The following is a 17,602-nucleotide window of genomic DNA, read 5'->3' as shown; positions in this document are numbered from 1 at the left end:
TCTGACAAGACAAACTTGAAAAACAAGTGCAACTGTGCTGTGTGGGACTAGAGTAACCCTATTTTAAGGGTCAAGAGCTCCTGCAAACCAAATGGTCCAAAGCCCTGTCGGAGGGTGCGTCCTTGCAGAATGTCAGAGTTATGCACTCGATGGTCTGCAGCGTGATAAAAAGGGAAACAGAATGCCAGTCCCTTCCCAAACTCAGGGTGTGGTGCAGAGACCCATTACACCACATGTGCTACAGCTACACATGTTTGGCGTGCCACGATTCCCTAAATACAAGCTTGAATCTTCCGGTGAAACTCATACATTACTGGTCGTGTTCAATGTGTGGCGTCACCCAGAAACTTATGTCCTGCTACTGCCACACACATTTATCTCTGAGATTCTCTTTGTAGCCTAGGAATGTGAAGGCGGAGATAGTTACCATTGTCATCTGGGAGGCAGGATGCCTTCAGATAAGGCTGTCTAATTATAAATTTCTTTTTTTGTCTCATGAAATATGAAAGTGAGTGTCTTGGGTGCCAATTATGGCCTCATTACAGACTAATTTAAAGGAAATTAAAAGGCCAACCACTCTATATATCGCCACCAGACAAATGAACTGGCCCCCACACTCTAATTGAAATCCTTTGTTTGTGCAACAGACATCAGTCAGGCTGCCTAATAGCTGTGATATAATTGATTCCAACATCAATAATAGTGCAGTGCATAATTGGGCCTGACCCACAGAGTGAAAATGTTCGCATGGGACGAAGCTGTTGATATCACAGGAAAGTTCACCATTCTCATTTGTCAGACGTACAGACAGTGAACCCAGCGTTCAATGCCTACATCGCCACATGGGTTATCCCTAAGGGGCTTGGCTAAGTACAGCATTACAGCAGAATTGATTAGCTCTGCCGTGGACTCTGCTGTATTAAAAATCAAGATAGATAACCACATTTCTGTTTTTCACTCCTTTTTTTTTTTTAGGGTAAACCATAGGTTTTTATCTTATGCACAAAGTATTTAAATAGCACACACATGACAGTCATAGCTTCCAGATTAGTGAAAATTATATTGTTTTGCACAATGATCAGCAGTTCTGGAAATAAATGACAATGTCAATTAAAGATTTAGGGATAGCCTGACAGGAGTAATTATCAAAAGCTGAAATGCTCAAGCCTTACTGGTAATTAAAAAATAATTTCCAAGTATCAGGTGGCTTCCCTTTGACAATTGCGTAGGTTACCATGCAATTAAAGATACCTATAATTAGCACCATGTTGTTAATTAGTGACAACTTGAAGCACTGGTCTCCTTTCTTGACTGTTGCTGAGTTCATTAGCATCCTCACATTTGACCATGTTGTCAGTCTTGGAACAATTACAAACAAAGCTGGGTTTAAAGGCAACAGATGCTGGAAATTTCCCTCGACACACTGGTAAACAAAATGAGTAATCTCGGGTCTAACCACTCACCTTAGATGCAGAAATTTATTGAAACGTAACCACGCATGTCAAAGGGTTCAGCTGTCACTGAAATTGCAATTCGTTTGTCAGAAAGAAGCAGCAGTTAATGTCAAAGTGTCTGAACTTTCTGAAGCTCTAACTTGGTACTTAAAAAGGTCTGCAAGCAGAGTAAATGCAAACACAACAAGCTGTGCTTCTGAGGCAGACTCTTTTAGTCTTTACATGTCTTGAGCCAAACTGAAAACATTTAACCAGGCAGGCTTTGCTTTATTATGTCACAAAAGTCAAAATCTTGCCAACAGTGAACAGTGACTATTACTGGTAATAGCAGCACATTCTGTTCTGCTCAACTGTTGCCTTTCCCCTCTTCTTTCGTTTCTCCGTGTGCCTCTCATTAAACCTTCTATACTGCATGCAGCAGTGAGAAGCCCAGCGGTGTCCCTTGTTAACTAAGTTATCAGTGTGGCTACAATGAGCAAGCAGGAGGACTCCCTCTGCTCCACTGTGGACTAGCTCTGCCAGGCCATAATAAAATAATTCACCAAGAGACCATCTCCCATTGGGAGGTTAAGGGGTCTCTCTGCATCAATTAACATGTGGTGGACTCGTGGAACAAGCCTGGTGAAGACTAATAGCCAGGCAAGTGTGAAATCACCTTGCCCCGGCCAGCAGTCATGTGCATTGGTAAGTGAAAATGAGTTTTCAGAATTGGAAAAAGAGAGCAGGCTCAGATGGAACAGAGAGAGAACAGATTACCATGGATACCGAGCTAGCCGCTGAAATCAATAATCTTAGGTGTTTTGAATGAGCTTTTGTGCAATTGTTTAGACCATCTCAAATAATGGTTTGTCCTGCTCCACCCAGAAAAAGGGCATTAATTACTTTGGCTTAACTACAAAGGCTCCTTACAATGAGAAACCTAGTTTTGCAACGAGACATTATGCAAAAGATGACTTGCTTTCAACCGCATGTCCTCACCTGGTAGAAGTTGGGCCAGTAGGTGCTGATAGCCAACTCCACCTGTCCCCAGGAGCGAGAGGCTGGACCCGACACGTTCCAAACAGGCATCCCCATCGGACTATTGTTTTCTTTAATATAGACATTTAAGTGGCCGGGATGGCTGTTGTCTCTGCCTCCTATATAGTAGTGGAAGATGACACAGTGTGTGTCGTTCTCCTTCAGCTGGGGTGTCAGCAGCAGGGCCTTCTGTCCTGCGAAGCGTCCTGATGTGTTCACCATCATAAAGGTTGACCCTGCAACATGAGCAAGTAGTGTAATCATGGGTTAAGAAGGTTTTTATACAAAATACCAGTAGAAACTCGGTCAATTAATTTTTTTTTTTTTTTTGTTACACAATCCTAGCCTATAGTCATGTAAAAAGGGGTACAAAGTCGATCTCTGTAAATGCTGCAGTACTAACTTAAATAACTTAATATAAATTATTTATTTAATCTAAGATTAGGGAGACGTTACTGTGAGAATTTTTGAGCAATCCAATTTTAGTCACATAGCTACAAGTCACAATAGTCACCTCGAGGTGCTTTATAGTGTAAGGTAAACACCCTACAATGATGCTAATAATATATAATGATTGTTATATATTATTAGCATAGAAGATGTAACTAATTAAAGGTCATGAATAAGCTGCAGAATATAGAGAGCAAGCATAATAACTTATTTAAAGTAGTGTATAAGTTAAAAAGTAAAGAAAGGTTAAACTAGCTCACTAACAGAGTTAAGAGTTAAGCTAAAGTGTTTTCCAAAACTATGCAGAAGCATTTGACATTAATCAAAAGTATGGATAAACAAATAGAATTGTTTAGGTAAACAGTTGAAATAGCCATGTAGAATTAGAAGCTAGAAATTATTGGGTAAAAGTAAAGGTAGCATTTAAAACCATTAGCTAATGGTAAACAACTAAAAGTGATCACTAGAAAATGAATAAGGCGTTTAGCATCCCAGGGCTTTGGATGTGGCATGGTTATTGACAAGCTGAACAGAATATTTCACAACACACAAAAAACAACCATCACTAGGGTTTTACAGAGAATGGTCTGGAAAAAATAAAATCTAGGGAGCAGCAGTTTTCTTGAATACAGTGTATTTAGGTACACTTGATTGAGCGGCTTGTAATGTCTTTCAACTGAAATGTAATGATAAATTCCAAAAGTAATTGGAAAAGTCTTTTTTTAATAATACTTGTGATATATCATCATTAGCCAAAAAAATCTGGTCTGTTTCTTTGGTCCAAAGTCAAACAAAGCAACAACTAATGGATGTACTAGAAAAACATTTTATGTAGCCCTTAATTATTAATCCTGTTACGCATTAAGTCAGATTTCTACTGCATATAATGTTCACAAAGTCTAAGAATGAAGACAGCATCAGACCAGTGTCTGATTTCTTGGTGTGCGCTTTGCGTAACAAATGGCATAATAATAATTTCCTCTGAAGTTTTCATTTGACAGCCACGCTACATGTAAGAGGTGCTTCGTAAGGCTTGGGACGATGTTGCAGCAGATTTGATCGACTAATTAAGTCCCTGTTAATTGTGTGACAACACAACTTTGAGCTGTTGGTGTGCGTAGTTATAAACAAAACAAAGCTTTCCAAGACAATAAAACTAAAACTAGCAATCGGATCATGAGCTGCAGCAGTCACTGCAGTTAATAAATGAAATGAAAGGAACAATCTTATAAAGGGACGTAGAGAACAGATAAATGGCTGCTTTGAGTGCTTTCCTATTAGCAGCGACAATTTTAGCGTGTGACCTTTGATGAGAAAATGCTCTCATCTTTAGATTGATAGAAACACTCTTATAATTACCATTCATCAAAATACAAAGACATAGAAAGACCAATCCCGAAAAAATACTGGATGTTTGACAGGAATGTTTTTCCTCAATGACAGAGAGACGGGAAATGATGAGAAATCAATAAACTGAAATCTATTTGCCAAGAAAGCCCCATTTAGATTTTATCACTTTGGTTCAATATCAAAGGTTAATCTAATTCTCTACCCTCTTGCCAATAAAACACAAGTGAGAATTATTATATTGGCAAACTTTCAAGGAGATGCAGAACACATTCTATTTGTCATCATCTTATTTAGCTTGGCTTGGTAATGAGATGGCACAAATCGTAACAGCATTTGAGACACAGCCAAAAGAAAGCATCAGTTTATGTTAAAATCCATTTTTGGGTAGTGTGCTAATGACTCGAAGGCACATTTTGCTTCGAGGAGAGACAAACAACCTGTAAGCAAAACGCTTGCTGTATGCAAGGCAGAGCTGTGGTGAATGCGATTCTTTGTCATTAAATTTAACATGTGGGGATCTGCTCAGATATGATGTTAAAAAAGGGTGAATAATGTCAAACTAAATCAGCAGGGATGGCCCCCCGAGTGTGTCAGCCTAACAGCCTCTCACAAAACCCTATTTGTTCCATCGATGACTCGAGCTTGCCCACTCGTCTTGTTGTGCTGCACTTGTAACGCTCACCAATTCCATCTGTCTCCAGCTTCAGATAATGAGTGGGGGTTCTGTCATGTTTACACAATGAAACAAGAGGAGAGGGAGCAGAAGAGGAGGAGGAGGAGCAGCGAGTTGTGATGACACCAAGTCAGACTGATCAGCTTTGTGTGTCGTCAGGTGCAGGCAGTTGTTGTTTTAAATGATCTTAACATGTTTGCCGCATGTTGGTGGGTGGGTGGGGGAGGGGTCTATATCATTAATTCATCTACCACAAATAAATGAACTGTAAAAATAAACCAGTGAAACAATACAGTGCTATGATGTGCACGTGCTAGTGTTCCCATTTAACAATGAATACAGAAAATGCTGATTCTGTTTGACCCAGAAAATGTACTGCATTTGAAAAATAACAAGTGTTTTGGTACTGGTAAGGTTCAGTTTTTGGTTGTTAGTATTTCTGTCAGGTAGGCTAAAGAGTTTTAGCACTATGAAACTTGAGCTACAGTAAATAATTTAGAAAGTGTGAGTGTACTTGCAGATACACATTATTGCCAAAAATATTTACCCATCCATCCAAATCACTGAATTTAGGAGTTCCAGTCACTTTCATGGCCACAGGTGTGTAAAATCAAGCACATAGGCGGGCATATGTTTTCTGGATTGGTCGCCATCAGGAGCGAATTCCAGTGTTGTACTGTGATAGGATGCCACTTGTTCAACAACTCCAGTCATGAAATTTCCTCGCTACTCATTAGCAGTATTATAACAAAGGGTTGGATCCAGTAGTCTAGAGCAAGCCGGCGCAGGACTCTAGAGCAGTGGAGTGACGAATCACGCTTCTCCATCTATAAGAGCAGTCCCCAACCTTTTTTGCACCAAGGACCAGTTTACGGCCGACAATGTTTTCACAGACAGGCCTTTAAGGTGTCGCCGACAACAAATTTTTAAAAAAAAGATTTATTCATAACACTGGGAAAACACCCGGGGAAGCAGAGTTTACGATTTAAAAAAAAAAAAAAAAAGAAAGATAAAAACCGCTAAAAACCCTGAAAACCATAAATTTCACACCCGAGCTTCAACTCTCGCAGCGCGGTAGCAAACTACTCATGGACCGGTACCAATCCATGGCCCAGGGGTTGGCGACTGCTGAGAAATTTGATAGATGACTCTGGGTTTGGGAACAGTTTGGGGAAGGCCCCATTCTGTTAAAACATTGATTGCACACCAGTGCACAAAGGTCCAGAAAGACAGGGATGAGCGAGTTTGGTGTGGAAGAGTCCTGGTTTCAACCTGATAGAAGATCTTTGGGATGAATTTGAGCAGACACTGTGAGCCGGGCGTTCTCATCCAACACCAGTGTCTGATGTCATAAACGTGCTTCTGGAAGAATGATCAAAAATTTCCCCAAATCACACTCCTTAGCCTTGTGGAAATCTTTCCCAGAGGAGTTGGAGCCTTTTATAGATGCAAATAGTAGGCTGACATCATGTTAAACACTATGGATTAAGAATGGGTTGTGTGAATACTTTTGGAAATAAAGTGTAGCTTAAAGAAAAAAAAACAAAAAAACTTGTGATCGTGTCTTTCCTATGTTAGGTGTAGATTTTCCTGCACAGCATGATCACCCTGTTTTGACCCCCTACTGTGAACAGCATGCTGCTATGTTTTTTCCAGAGCTTTTAATGTATTATTCACTTTTAGTTTATCTGTAATTCAAGTGTTGAGGGTGATTATTTCTGGGGCTAAGCAAAAAGTTGTCTAAAGTACAAGAAGGAGGGCAGGAGATAAGTCGACTTTGAGACACTTTTTTCCCCCAGCCTCTCAAACAACAATCAGGTGCCTCTACAAAAGGGCTGCAAGGTCTCTTTAATAACAACCAGCCTGCTCAGGTGCCCACAACATTTTTTCTTTGAGGCATCAGCAACCGGTGTCATGCGAACCAGCACTAATAATCAGTTGATGAATTGTTCAGTTGTAGCTCATGTTCCAAAGACAAAAGATCCTGGCACCAGTGCTTTTCTCTATGATTAAAACAGACTTTCCTATTCATTTCAAACAGCCACGTTGTGACAGTGTTGCACTGGAGGATTTATGCACTGCACTTCTCTTTGTTAGTAATTAAAGAAGAAAATATCTGATCCCTCAAGCAGCATTTCTTTACTAGTTCATGAAATATTAATATTAATGGGCGCCACGTGTAAGAACTCACTTCTTGTTTAATTATGCTTAATACAGTAGCCGTAAATATCAAAGTGATAGTAATATAAATGCATATGATGAAATGTCTTCCTCACCATTATCCGGGATACAGAACTGTAGCCATGAGGCTGTGCAATGTCTGTTACCAAATTTGAGACCCACAAATTGTGTAGATTTGAGCCAGTGAACCCAAACACAAGGAGAAAACGTGTCCCTTTCCTCATTACTGACCGCCAGGCAATGTAAAGATACTGTATTTCGAGTGACAGCGTGCCACTTCTTTGTACTGCCATTGTCAACGTCTCAGAGTTGAAGAAGATGACAGGAGAACACTGATTGTCATTTGAGCTTAATGACCACATACTCTGCAGGACCTGCTGCACCATGACAAGATAATTAGCCAGTAAGCCAGTAAGAGCAAATTATAATGACACAGCGCTAGTGCTGTGCTAATGTGCTAGTGATGCACAAGGGTGTTTTCGCTCTCTCTCCCTTTCTTTCTCCATCTCTAGTACCTTAACAATGGTGTGTTCAGGACCAATTAAAAAAAGGAGAGGGCTCTCGGCACACTAAGCCCATCTCTGTAACTCTGTAAAGGCCAGGGCTCGCCTATTGTCTAAGGTATTCAGAGGAACAGATTTATTATTATTCCAATGTAGGCCACCTTCACCTTCCATTACAATGATGGCTGTACGTGGAGAACATGGAGACTGGTGTGAAAAATGAATGAGAAGGAGATGAAGTGTTCCTGCTGCAGATGCCACATATATTCATGTTGCTGTTCCTTGGAAATGAAGGACACACTGCTGAAATTGAAATGTGTGACTTTCATTATTCTGGAATATTTTGAACATTTATTAACAAGGACACTGACTGAATAGAGGCTGCTGCATTTAAAAACATACATCACACAATGCATCTCATACATATTCTAACATTGATTATGAGACAATTTGTTGGTAGAGGCCATTAATTAGAAGGTGTCACGAAAATCGTTCAGAATCGGTTGGGGCTCGATCGATCTCTTTGACCAGTTTCCATAGATTTCTCTCATTAGTCAGTTGTCTGTTTTGATTAAGGACATTAAGAACTTTTTAATTGGCTCCTTTAAATCACTTAGTTCATGGGTTATTTTCTCTGAGAGTGAAACAAAAAGCGGAAAACATTGGGTAGCTGGTCAGTGAAGTTCTATGCAATCTAATACATGATTTCTACTGGAGTACAGGCTTTTCCAGCGAGTGTAAACTCACAAATGCTCAAGTTCAGCTGGACATTAAGTAATCCCAAATAACAGACTTAGTGGTTTAATGGCATTATGAGCCATACAGAGAGAACCATGGACATACTCCAGGGAAGGCTTCCATTAGTTTAATCCTTTGCCCTGACAGCACCCTCAGCTGGCAGAGCAGTTAGGAGTTGGCCACAGCTCACGTCCATCCATAAAAGTTCCTTCTGCTAGGAGAAGGGCCTAATAATAAATAAAGAAAATGTTTGAATAGTTCAATTTAATAGTAATGTATGCATAGACTAGACTACAGAATTATTACAGAGTATTTGCTCTTATGGAAAGCCCCAAAAGATGAATTTCCTTAATTTTTGTGGGAACAACAAACTATCCAAGACACAGAACAACGCAAAGTGTAGACAGAACCCAAGACAACTGCTGGAATGGCTGTTTTACTTTAAGAAGGGATTTTTTTTCTTAAAAAGAAAAGGAAAGTCTTTTTTTATGCCGTCCGATATAAATTAGTTCTCACAAATACGCTACTGTCTAATTCTAATCATCAAAGTCTATAGGTTGATGGTATTGAGATTAATTATGAGTTGAGTAACGGTTTGAGCAGGCGATATAATTTGCAATAATGAGTAGTGCTCATTATTTCTCTTCCATTCAGGTCCTGAACCCTGTGAAAATCATTATGTGGGGGAAATCAGAATGAAGGGGCGCTCTTTAAACCCAAACCCTCCAGGTCTCATTTGCTAATAAAATTCACAGAGGTCACCACCGCAGAAAAGAACGGCGGCCGCTTTGGAAATGTCAATGAAGACAGGGCTATTCTCACTGTCTGCTACCAATCAAAAATGCTCTCGCTGTGAGGGTTAGGCTGTTAATGTGAACAGCCGTGGCCTCCACTCAATTTTCCAGAACTTTCCCTGTGTCCTTTGAAACATGAAAGGAGCCTGATAAAATAACAGAATAAGTTTGGGCTCTCCATATGAAGACCTGGCAGGTCTCTTTGACGGAGTCAAACCGATTCACCCAGAATCATCCATCATGCGGAACACGTTTCAGCCCCGTCACTTTAGTCAGGTGGAACAACTGACCCTTATTATGTTCCCTGGCAGCATCTTTTGTTGCTGCATGCCAATCAAAAATAATTCTTATTGGCTTAATATATCGTCTTAAAATGCAGTACGCTCGATTGCCAATCCATTCCAGGAAATGGGTCATGTAATGGGCCCCATTTGCCTGTTACAAACCCATTCCACAACAGAAACTTTACACATGACTCGCCTATAATTAGCCTTAATTGTTCACGTTATGATCACTTAGGATACAGAAAAGATACATGTAAATATGTCCTCCATCATGATTTCTTAACCTTGTTCATCCAAATCGGTAATTTGCTGAGACCACAAGACACTTCTTCACCCCACAAACATGCTAAATTGAAAATGCTAGTCTCTCATGCCTGGGAATTAATTCACAAATTGATCAGACTTTCTGCTCTGTTCCCTAATCATAATGGCGCTTCTCCTTAAGCTTAACCTAACCTTGCCATTGGTGGTGTGCAAGGTGTGATTTTCACACATAGTTGCGAAAGGCTCAAAAGCAACTGGCTTATGTTCACAATATGATGCCCCTCCCTTCACAACAGCAAATCCCATCTTTTGCTGATGTGATTTAAATTCTGATTAAATTTCTGATGCCCTTCAGTCAGCGGGTGTTCTCACTGCTCATAATTTAAGTGCTTAGCCTTTTTTCCCCCCTCTTTCATTTGGACAGCACATTCGGCACAACAACCAACACTTGTTTTCCAGGTAAGACGGAGGGTCAGTTCATTACCTCCTTATTGCAATGTGATCAGGAAGGTGAAGACTTTGCCATTTAAAAACATCTGCCTTTATCTATATGCAATAGGCAAACTCTTCCGTGTTTAAGAGTAAGCTGTATTGCTTGAAATTGTCACCCTGTGAAGCACCTCATTCTGCCAATCCTTCGCCATTGTCCAGGTGTCATTATCAACCAAGGATGTGCTATCAAAATAAAGACCCTGTGCAACAGTGAGACAAAATTTTTTTTTTAATTTTTCTCCGCAACATATTTAGAGCAGATGTTAAGAATAACACAATAAGTCATTTAGCTGGAGCTCCATGTGCAATTGTTCCTAGTAGAATACAAAAACCCTAATTAATCTCAGTTAGAGGCCCTTCTTTCTCTTCCTCTTGCTATTATTCCCCAGAACGAGTCTCAGGGGAGAAACAGAGCAGCAGCCTAGTACTGGCAGCATCCAGGACACCAGCGGAGAAGACACAGTCTCGAACTAGCTAAGATTTACAAACCCCACCCCCCCACAAAAAAAAAACAAAACAAAAAAAAAAAAAAACAGCTTAATAGAATCTGGACATCCTACCAGAAACTTCCACAGCTTCAGTCATTCCTCCCAGAGAGGGGGAAAAGAAAAAAAAAAAAAAAAAAAAATCACAAGTGTCTTTTATTCAAGTGCAACTATTGTCTTTAAAGATTCTGTTCAAGCCAATTCAAGCCCAAATATGACCGAAGTGTATCCAATTCTCCAAAGCTGAATGAGAACTCTGTGAGATTATTTTATTTATGTATTTATTTTTAATTGCTCAGGACAGATGAGGCTTATTGTAATAGCAGGGCAGACTGTGGCAGTTGTGACGGGGGTTCAGCCACTGGCCTTGGGAGAGGAACACACTGAGGATTGCCCAAGCAGACATACAGAGCCTCAAAACTGGGCTGAACCATACTAAAAGGAGCCAAGGCATGCAATCAAAGCTGCATGGTGGGATAAACAAGGCGTCTCTCCATCCAGACATAGCAATTAGGTAAGGCGCAGACCATCATAAACAACCAAGAGTTTAAAGCAATGCTTGTCTCTTCTTAAGTAACCAGAGAGGGGTTTTTTTTCTTGTTGCATTTCATTTCACTTTTCAGTTGTGGTACTTATTTACATGCAGGCATGGAAATGGGCCAGTTTGGTCTTTGATTGCAGTAAGAGGAAGGAGAGTCCACAGCAGGCTGACATCAAACTCTGCTGCGTGCTTCTCTTGAGTAAGGTCTAAACACTAAACCACAGTGCCTCAGCACCTTCATCACAATGTCTCCTATTGATTCTTTAGTACAAATTTTTGCAGGCACATAATTGAAGAGTGTGCAGCTTTTAGTTCTGAGTGTTATTAACCTCTGTTAAAAAAAAAAAATCAAAAAACAACTCATTTTAATATCAAGCTATTTTAGTGACATTCACAGTTACAGCTACAAATGTGGTAGTTCATACAGGACAACAAAACCATATAATGCTAAAGGGCATCTGTTTTATGCTTCAGGTACAAAATGTAGCTTGAATTTTTGGATTAACAATCTGTGCACAGCAGCTATGACAAAATATTGTTTGTGCTGTCAGCGTTAATCTCGTTAAAATGACATTAACGTCATAACCACATTAACACGACAAATCTCCGTCAACACGCTAGCGCGGTTAGCTTGCCGACACGCGGGGAGATCCGTGCTAACTCGCTAACAGATTTGCCGCATTAATGCGGTTATGGCGTTAACGTCATTGTAATGAGATTAACGCTGACAGCACTAATATATTTTCCTTTTGTTTCCATTTCTTTCCCTCTTAGATTACCACTGGATATCACTAATATTTTAACTTTTGATACTGGCTGATGAACAAGTCCAATGTTTGACCCCCCCAAAAAACAAACTGCAGTACACTATAAAATAAAAAAATGACAACCTGATAATCCAGTGAATGAAAAATTAAATATTAATTTCAAGTCTAATATGGGCAATGAAACAATAATATTAAAAATGACAGAGGACAGCGTCACTGGAGTTTAAACCTCAAAAGAAATCAATTTTCTTGGAAAACTAAAGTAAACCAGAAGCAGTTAAGCATCATTTAAATCATGCATCGGTAGTGGCAACACCTCTGATTGGACCGTTTGTGGTTACCAACAAATTTTAAAAAGGTACCGAGGTAGTAACGCCTTCGGTTCTCTGCTACTTCAATTCCATTTCCATCTTGGCACACCAGGTAGGATAACAATCTTCTCTCTGAGCATGATATGAGAGTAAGGCAGCAATCAGAGGTGAGATAGCTTTTCCACCAGTGTGGCTTTCACCTAAATGCATTTTTACCCATCAACCCCCACTCTAGTAGCCGTAAAACAATTTCATCTGTCAAGCACACTACATTTCCCATCCCTTCCAATGTGGTCAAAGAGGAGAGATTACAATTTTGCGCAGCAGGTTGAGTGCTCACACTGTGAAATGGAGAAAGAGCTGCAACCTGTTAATTAGGCCCAGTTCAAGATGCATAGATAGAAAACAAGCCTGTCTGAAGTGTACTCAGACTAGGAGGCACAATCAGGGACACCGCTTAACCAGACATGGGATTTTAATCAGGTATGTTAAATTTAGATCATGTGCGAGGTGTTAATTTGTAGGTCAAGGCTTTCACTGTAACCTTTGCCCAGCCTCCACGTGTCACGACATTAATCAATTTCGATGGAAAAAAGGAGAGACTTCCCTTCTTTGGAAAGTAATTTCTCTGGGGCAGTTCAGCACACAGCATCCTGATATACACACAAACAGGTCTGGGCACTGGCTGCTTAAAATTAGTGAGGACCTGCTAATTAATTCCCCTTCTGTCACTGGGGGGCCCAGTGCAATCTATCTGTGATGCAGCCTTTGTGAGATCAGGTGTCAGATAGGAGGAGGAAAACAATATCCATTAGTTTGCAATGCTACCTTTGTTAGAAGATGAAAAAAGAAAGAAAGAAAGAAAGCATCATTCCATTAGTCTAACTCTTTAGGTGCCTTCTGCTCAGTGGCAGTGATATGTCTGCATTTCAAATCAAATGAAAAGCGATCAATGGAACATTAAAGAGACAAATTGTGTGCAGACACAAAACGCAGGGAAAGCATTTTAATGAACTTCAATATGTTGCCGACAGATAGAATTCTTCAATTAACATGGATCAGAGTGCGCTGATATCAAATGTTGCTTTTGTTTTAGTTCATGTGCCTGTCCCAAAGATTCTGTGTATCAGATACTGTTGTGGAAACAAGACGCATCAACATCCCACATCAATAAAACTTAAGGGCATGATGTGGGAATACGAGTGAGGAATGCTGAACTATTGTTTTCTCTTCAAATGCTTACAAAATTAAAGAGTAGTACCTGCTCACATACACCAACCAGCCACTACATTAAAACCGCTAACAGGCGATGTGATCGTTTTGTTATAATGCAGGGCTTTGTTTGGAAACCTTGGATTCTGGCATTCATGATGTTTGTCGCTTTGAGACGAAATCATCCATCGAAACACTGTTGCAGACGAGCACCCCTCATAAGACAGTGGGCGCTCTCCACCCCAACACCACATTGCATAAAATTGCCACGGGTACTTGGCAAAAGGACTGAACAGGCCATGCAAAAGTTGAGGGATGCTTTGACACGACGTGTAGCTACATTTACAAGTTATGCTTTAGGTTACATAGGTTATACCTTAAGGTTTCAGTAGGATTTGCAGTTCTGATGTACCTTTTTAATAAACAAGTATAAATCCCGTGTAAGCCCCCAAACTCCCCCTGGAGACTCTGCCCCACTGCCCAGGTCACGAAGACTGCTACTGAAATAAAACTGGGTCAAATGGGCAACCTATCACAACGAAGTATTCTCAGTATGATGACAGAATAATTTCTTTCCTTCACTGAGCTAGGAGCCAGGTCCTTACCTGAGGGCATCCATGGATCTGATGGAGACTTCTCTCTGGTATTGACCTGCTCCCAGTCGAGGTCATCATCTCGGCCTTGGCTGTATCCACATACTGCCAGTGGCTTCTCAAAAGTACAATCGCCTGTGACAAAAGAAAGAAATTTATATGGTTATTCAAGTTTTCCATTAACTTCCTGCTCAAATGAATGAATGTATAAATTAAAGTCGCCTATTTTTTGTCAGCGGTATTCATAATGTAATATGCCAGACAATGAGATGCATTTAAGTGAGACAGAGTGAAGGATTGCTGTTGTAGGCGAGGCACAACATACATTACCATCATTAGCAACACGGCAGTCCAATTTCACAATGACAAGTATGAAGTGTCCAAACTCCATCATCGTTAGGCATTATGTTTCTAAACTACACCACCATCAGGGATAAATTGATTCATTTTCCTTGCCGACCGCAGAACTTTGCTGTTCATGCGCTCTTACTCCACAAAGCCACTCTAATCCTTTTTACAAGCTGCTTGCAAAATGACAGCAAGCAACCATTAGGGCCAGGCTTCACCCGGGCTTGGCGTGTGATCGATGAATACAAATACCCCTTTATTCCTTGCACCTTAAAGGCCACACAAAGAAGTGAGAGTTGAGCTGCCTCCCTCCAAAAGTGCTTTTCAACCCACTCATGAATCTACAAAAAAAAAGAAAAAAAAAAAAAAAAGCCTAAACAATATTTGGCTGGGAAGAGTCAAAAACGTGAACTGGAAAGACTATTTTAAAACCACGTTTCGTCATTTTCAGAGACAGCAAAGAAATTACACAGCGCCGCTTCAGATGATTACATTAGGTCTCTGTTGATAACAGATGTACAAGCACATTATATACCGCTCCTCGCCAGAAATGAATCCAAATGGCAAATCTGAGAATGTTTGCTGGCACACTGTTAATAAGTTTCTAAACACGGATTACATACAAATTTTATTGCCTCTGGGAATGTCCTTTGAGCCAGAATCTATGCTAGGCCAAAACCAATATCTCATCTCTTACAAGCTCCCTCTGACATTCTGCTGCATAAAGGCTACGAGCTGGGGCTTTTGTTTTCCCATTTATTTCTCTGGTGACATTTACAGTACATGTGCAAATGAGTGGCCAAATGAGGAGAACACAGGATAATTAATACCTAGCTCCACAGGGTAACAGCTAATGATATATTTGTTGCTTTGTCTGTTTTTATGAGGGGGCGGACATAGAAAAGGAAGAGACTGCCAAAGTATCACAGGTAATAAAAAAAAATAAAAATTGTTGAGGCATTTTGAGAGCTTGCCCAGAAATTCATTCCCTTGTTAATGAGAGACACAGGCCTTATTTAAGGTACCGGTTCACTAGGATGTACCGCTGTGGTGAGACTGGAGAAAGAAATCTAGCAGACCTAATCATCTGCTTTACAAGAGCTGAACCAGGAAACCTCAAGCCAACTGTGTTGGACCTGCTGCAAGCATGATTTGCAAATGCCTGACACAAATGGGCTAGTGTTGAGAAACATTGCGTTTGCCTGGGTAAATTATGAGATACAAGCTTTTTAAACCCAATTTTTATGGTTTTAATTCGATTTCACGTATGAATCTATACCCAAGGTTTTATGTCAACGTGACCACTGAACAAGAGTTACAGATATAACTACGGTTCTATGAATTGTGGATGTTACAAGGATAGCAAGACTTGCTTACAAGGACTTTGGAGAGACATTAGCATTTTACAAAGTTTGAGAGCAGCTAAGACGTAACAGTCAAGACAGTCAGATATGATAAAGAAAACTAACTAAATACTGTTCATGAGTTAAAACATCAAACCAGAATTAAGCTAAGGTTATTTGAATTTTACAGGAAGGCAACAAGTCCAGGAGATATTACTATTTTGGTCTGTTTAAACTAGATATGTAGCCAAGTGGGCGGCTGTTTGCTAAGAATGAAGTGAATGATATGACCATAGTTTACTCTGACAAGTTTGTTGTTGAATGTGAAGTCACAGACTAATTTAGCTTTAAAAACAATATTCTGATGCAAATGAATTTCATCTTAAGCTTTAGAATTTGCTCTTCAAACATTAGTCATGCATTCAATAAGCAAACAGCAGGTACGTCTCTCAAAAGATGGAACACAGTGACAAAATAGAAGACTGTTCACACAGGGATGTTTGTGAAGCAGAGCCACTAATGTTACTCACAATACCTTTGCTTGCCCTGATGACAGGACGGACCAAAAGTAAGTATGGTTGAACATGTTGACGTTCATGTACTGTTACCGTGCATGATTGGATTAGCTTCATTCTGCTGCGATTGCTTATTTTGCTGTCAGAATGTTCTGAAATAATAAGAATAAAAAAAAACAAACAAACAAAAAACAGCTTAATTTGTGATTTTACACTCCTGTATTTTCTCTACAGTGTGTAAAGCCTGTAAAACCTGTACTTATAATTGTTCTGACCTGTAACCCTTTGCCAACACATTATGTGATTAGTGGCTTTTGAATATTGATCCCAAGTCTTGCCTCAAAAAGAAAACTGATAAATCATAAGCTATTTAAATTTCATCCAAAAAGAAAAAGTTACTGCTCATGAATGATAATTTAGACCTTAGAGGGTTTTACTGTGAAGCATCAGTAACAGGTGGCTGAAAACTTCAATGACTAGCTGAGAATCTTGGTGAGCAATACTAAAAATCATTATCGGTACGCTCTTAAGCAAAGCTATTAACATGCATCGGCTCACTTAAAGCTGTTCAGTAACTGATAAAAAGCTGTGGTCGTCCACGACCAGCGACACTGCAAAACTCTAGGCGTACGCAGGCGGTGCTGGAAAAGAGAATGTACTCCATTGCTCACTCAACTTGCACTCTAAATAAATAAAAATGCCTGCGTTGCCAAGATGTAACTTGGAGAACATAACATGATTAACATGATTCTTTGGCTTCAGCGTCACAGGGACTGGCTCCGTTCCATCAATATTTTGACTCGATAGTTCCAAGATCCTTCACTTTGTGCCACCCACCTTCTTCTCACAGCATGATGGAGCTCAAACAAATCAAAGAGGTGGCTTTTATTGGTGTTTGATATTCAAATCGATGGCGTTGACGAGGAGAAAAATATATTCCGAGTCAGTGGGAGAGGAGCGAGGATTTCGAACACTGAAGAAGAAAAAGGCCATTTAAAAGAAGATAAAGTAGAAACCCATTTCTAATTTAATTCTAATGGGTTTATTTTATTTTTTTGTAAATGCCACTGTGTTTAATAATAAATCAGCAGAACTGGGAGGGGGCTGTCTGAAACTTCATCTTCTTCAAAAGACATCATTAACAGCTCCATTAATGATTCTCATGTTGCCCATTTAATTTGAATAACAAAGCCATTAAAAACCCTAAACATCCAGTGCCATACATTTGCAGGTGGATGAAATAAACCATGAGCATAAATACAACTTATATCTATAACACCACTTCAC

At 39.9% G+C, this 17,602-nt stretch overlaps 1 protein-coding gene across 6 annotated transcripts in view; it reads right to left on the bottom strand.

Moving 5' to 3' along the window:
* The window catches only part of LOC308383710 (receptor-type tyrosine-protein phosphatase mu), a 168,667-nt gene that overhangs the window by 110,928 nt on the left and 40,137 nt on the right, over positions 1–17,602 (bottom strand). For all 6 annotated transcript variants that reach the window (XM_080861779.1, XM_080861778.1, XM_080861780.1 and 3 more), the window contains exons 2-3: positions 14,122–14,244; positions 2,433–2,707 (exon numbers count right to left, since the gene is read on the bottom strand). In XM_080861779.1, the coding sequence (XP_080717905.1) occupies positions 2,433–2,707; positions 14,122–14,244 (398 nt within the window). The remainder of the gene's footprint in view (positions 1–2,432; positions 2,708–14,121; positions 14,245–17,602) is intronic.

Source organism: Rhamphochromis sp. 'chilingali' (genome assembly GCF_963969265.1).
Source record: "Rhamphochromis sp. 'chilingali' genome assembly, chromosome: 16".
Classification (NCBI taxonomy): Eukaryota; Metazoa; Chordata; class Actinopteri; order Cichliformes; family Cichlidae; genus Rhamphochromis; species Rhamphochromis sp. 'chilingali'.
Note: the sequence above shows the minus strand (reverse complement) of the source record. Positions and strands in the feature narration are given on the sequence as shown.